General features: G+C 41.9%; 1 protein-coding gene across 1 annotated transcript; it reads right to left on the bottom strand.

The window, feature by feature from the left end:
• Nucleotides 1-372: 372 nt before the first annotated feature.
• Nucleotides 373-1003, bottom strand: LOC122547648 (heat shock protein 30-like; the record flags this gene model as incomplete). Its single annotated transcript, XM_043686244.1, has 1 exon — nucleotides 373-1003. A coding segment is annotated over one exon (402 nt), but the record flags the coding sequence as incomplete, so codon positions are not given.
• Nucleotides 1004-1005: the final 2 nt, after the last annotated feature.

The following is a 1005-nucleotide window of genomic DNA, read 5'->3' as shown; positions in this document are numbered from 1 at the left end:
CAATGATCAATTAACCACAATGAAAGTGTTTCCCACCGTTCAATAACTGAGTGGTGGACAGACTGGTGTCTGAGTTGGACGACAACCTGTAGTTGCTCAGGATAGTGACGCAGCAGGGAATATCTCTGAGACCGAGGTGTACACAATTATTTCAGCACAGTCTATTCACAGTAGCTTGACAGCTTTGACAGACCTGAGCTCAGACTTAGGCAGATCGTGACCACCTGATTTTGTTTCTGTATTTTAAATTAATTCAAGTAAAAAAGACTTCTTTCCCTTAAATGAGAATTATGTAAGTTAGAGTGATACATCACTTTTCTTTTTATCAAGTAAATAGGCAGAATCAGTATAATTAAATTTCAAAAGTATTTATTCTTCCAATATACATTCAAAAATAAACCACATGAACATTGATAACAGCACTGTATAGGTTTCTAAATTGAAAACTATTAACTGGACAGCAATGTCTCCTTATCTCACATTCACAGAAATTAATTGCCGGTTTTGAACAATTATTACATCTTCAGCTGTTCATTGTAACAGAGTCTTAACCGCTCATCTGTTCTTCAGCTTTCTTGATCCCCACATCCTTCCCACTCTCCTATTTCTCTGTCTCTTGGTCAGGATTGAGCCGGGGAGTGGTTGTTGTATCCGAGGTGATGTTGACGGGGACAGTCTGTTCACTCACAGCTGGCAGTGCCAGGCGCGGGGCTTGAACCTTCAACCGACCGTCCTGTGACAAACAGCATCGAAGAGCTTCAGCATCGACATCCTCTGGCAGCTGGAATTCTCTCCTGAACTCTTCATATTTGTAGCTGTAACAGCCGCTGCCATCATCACATTTCTTCTCGTGTTTTCCTGTCACCAGCACTTTTCTTCCAATTACTTTCACCCTCAGGTCTTCTGGGGAGAAGTGCTGGACATTCAGGGACACAGAAAAGCCATCTCCATCCTTGTCCTCGGATTGTCTTTTACCTTCTCCATTAGCATCAGATTTGTTGTCTC

The sequence above is a fragment of the Chiloscyllium plagiosum genome, unplaced genomic scaffold (assembly GCF_004010195.1).
Source record: "Chiloscyllium plagiosum isolate BGI_BamShark_2017 unplaced genomic scaffold, ASM401019v2 scaf_6482, whole genome shotgun sequence".
Classification (NCBI taxonomy): Eukaryota; Metazoa; Chordata; class Chondrichthyes; order Orectolobiformes; family Hemiscylliidae; genus Chiloscyllium; species Chiloscyllium plagiosum.
This window is presented reverse-complemented; position numbering and strand designations above follow the sequence as displayed.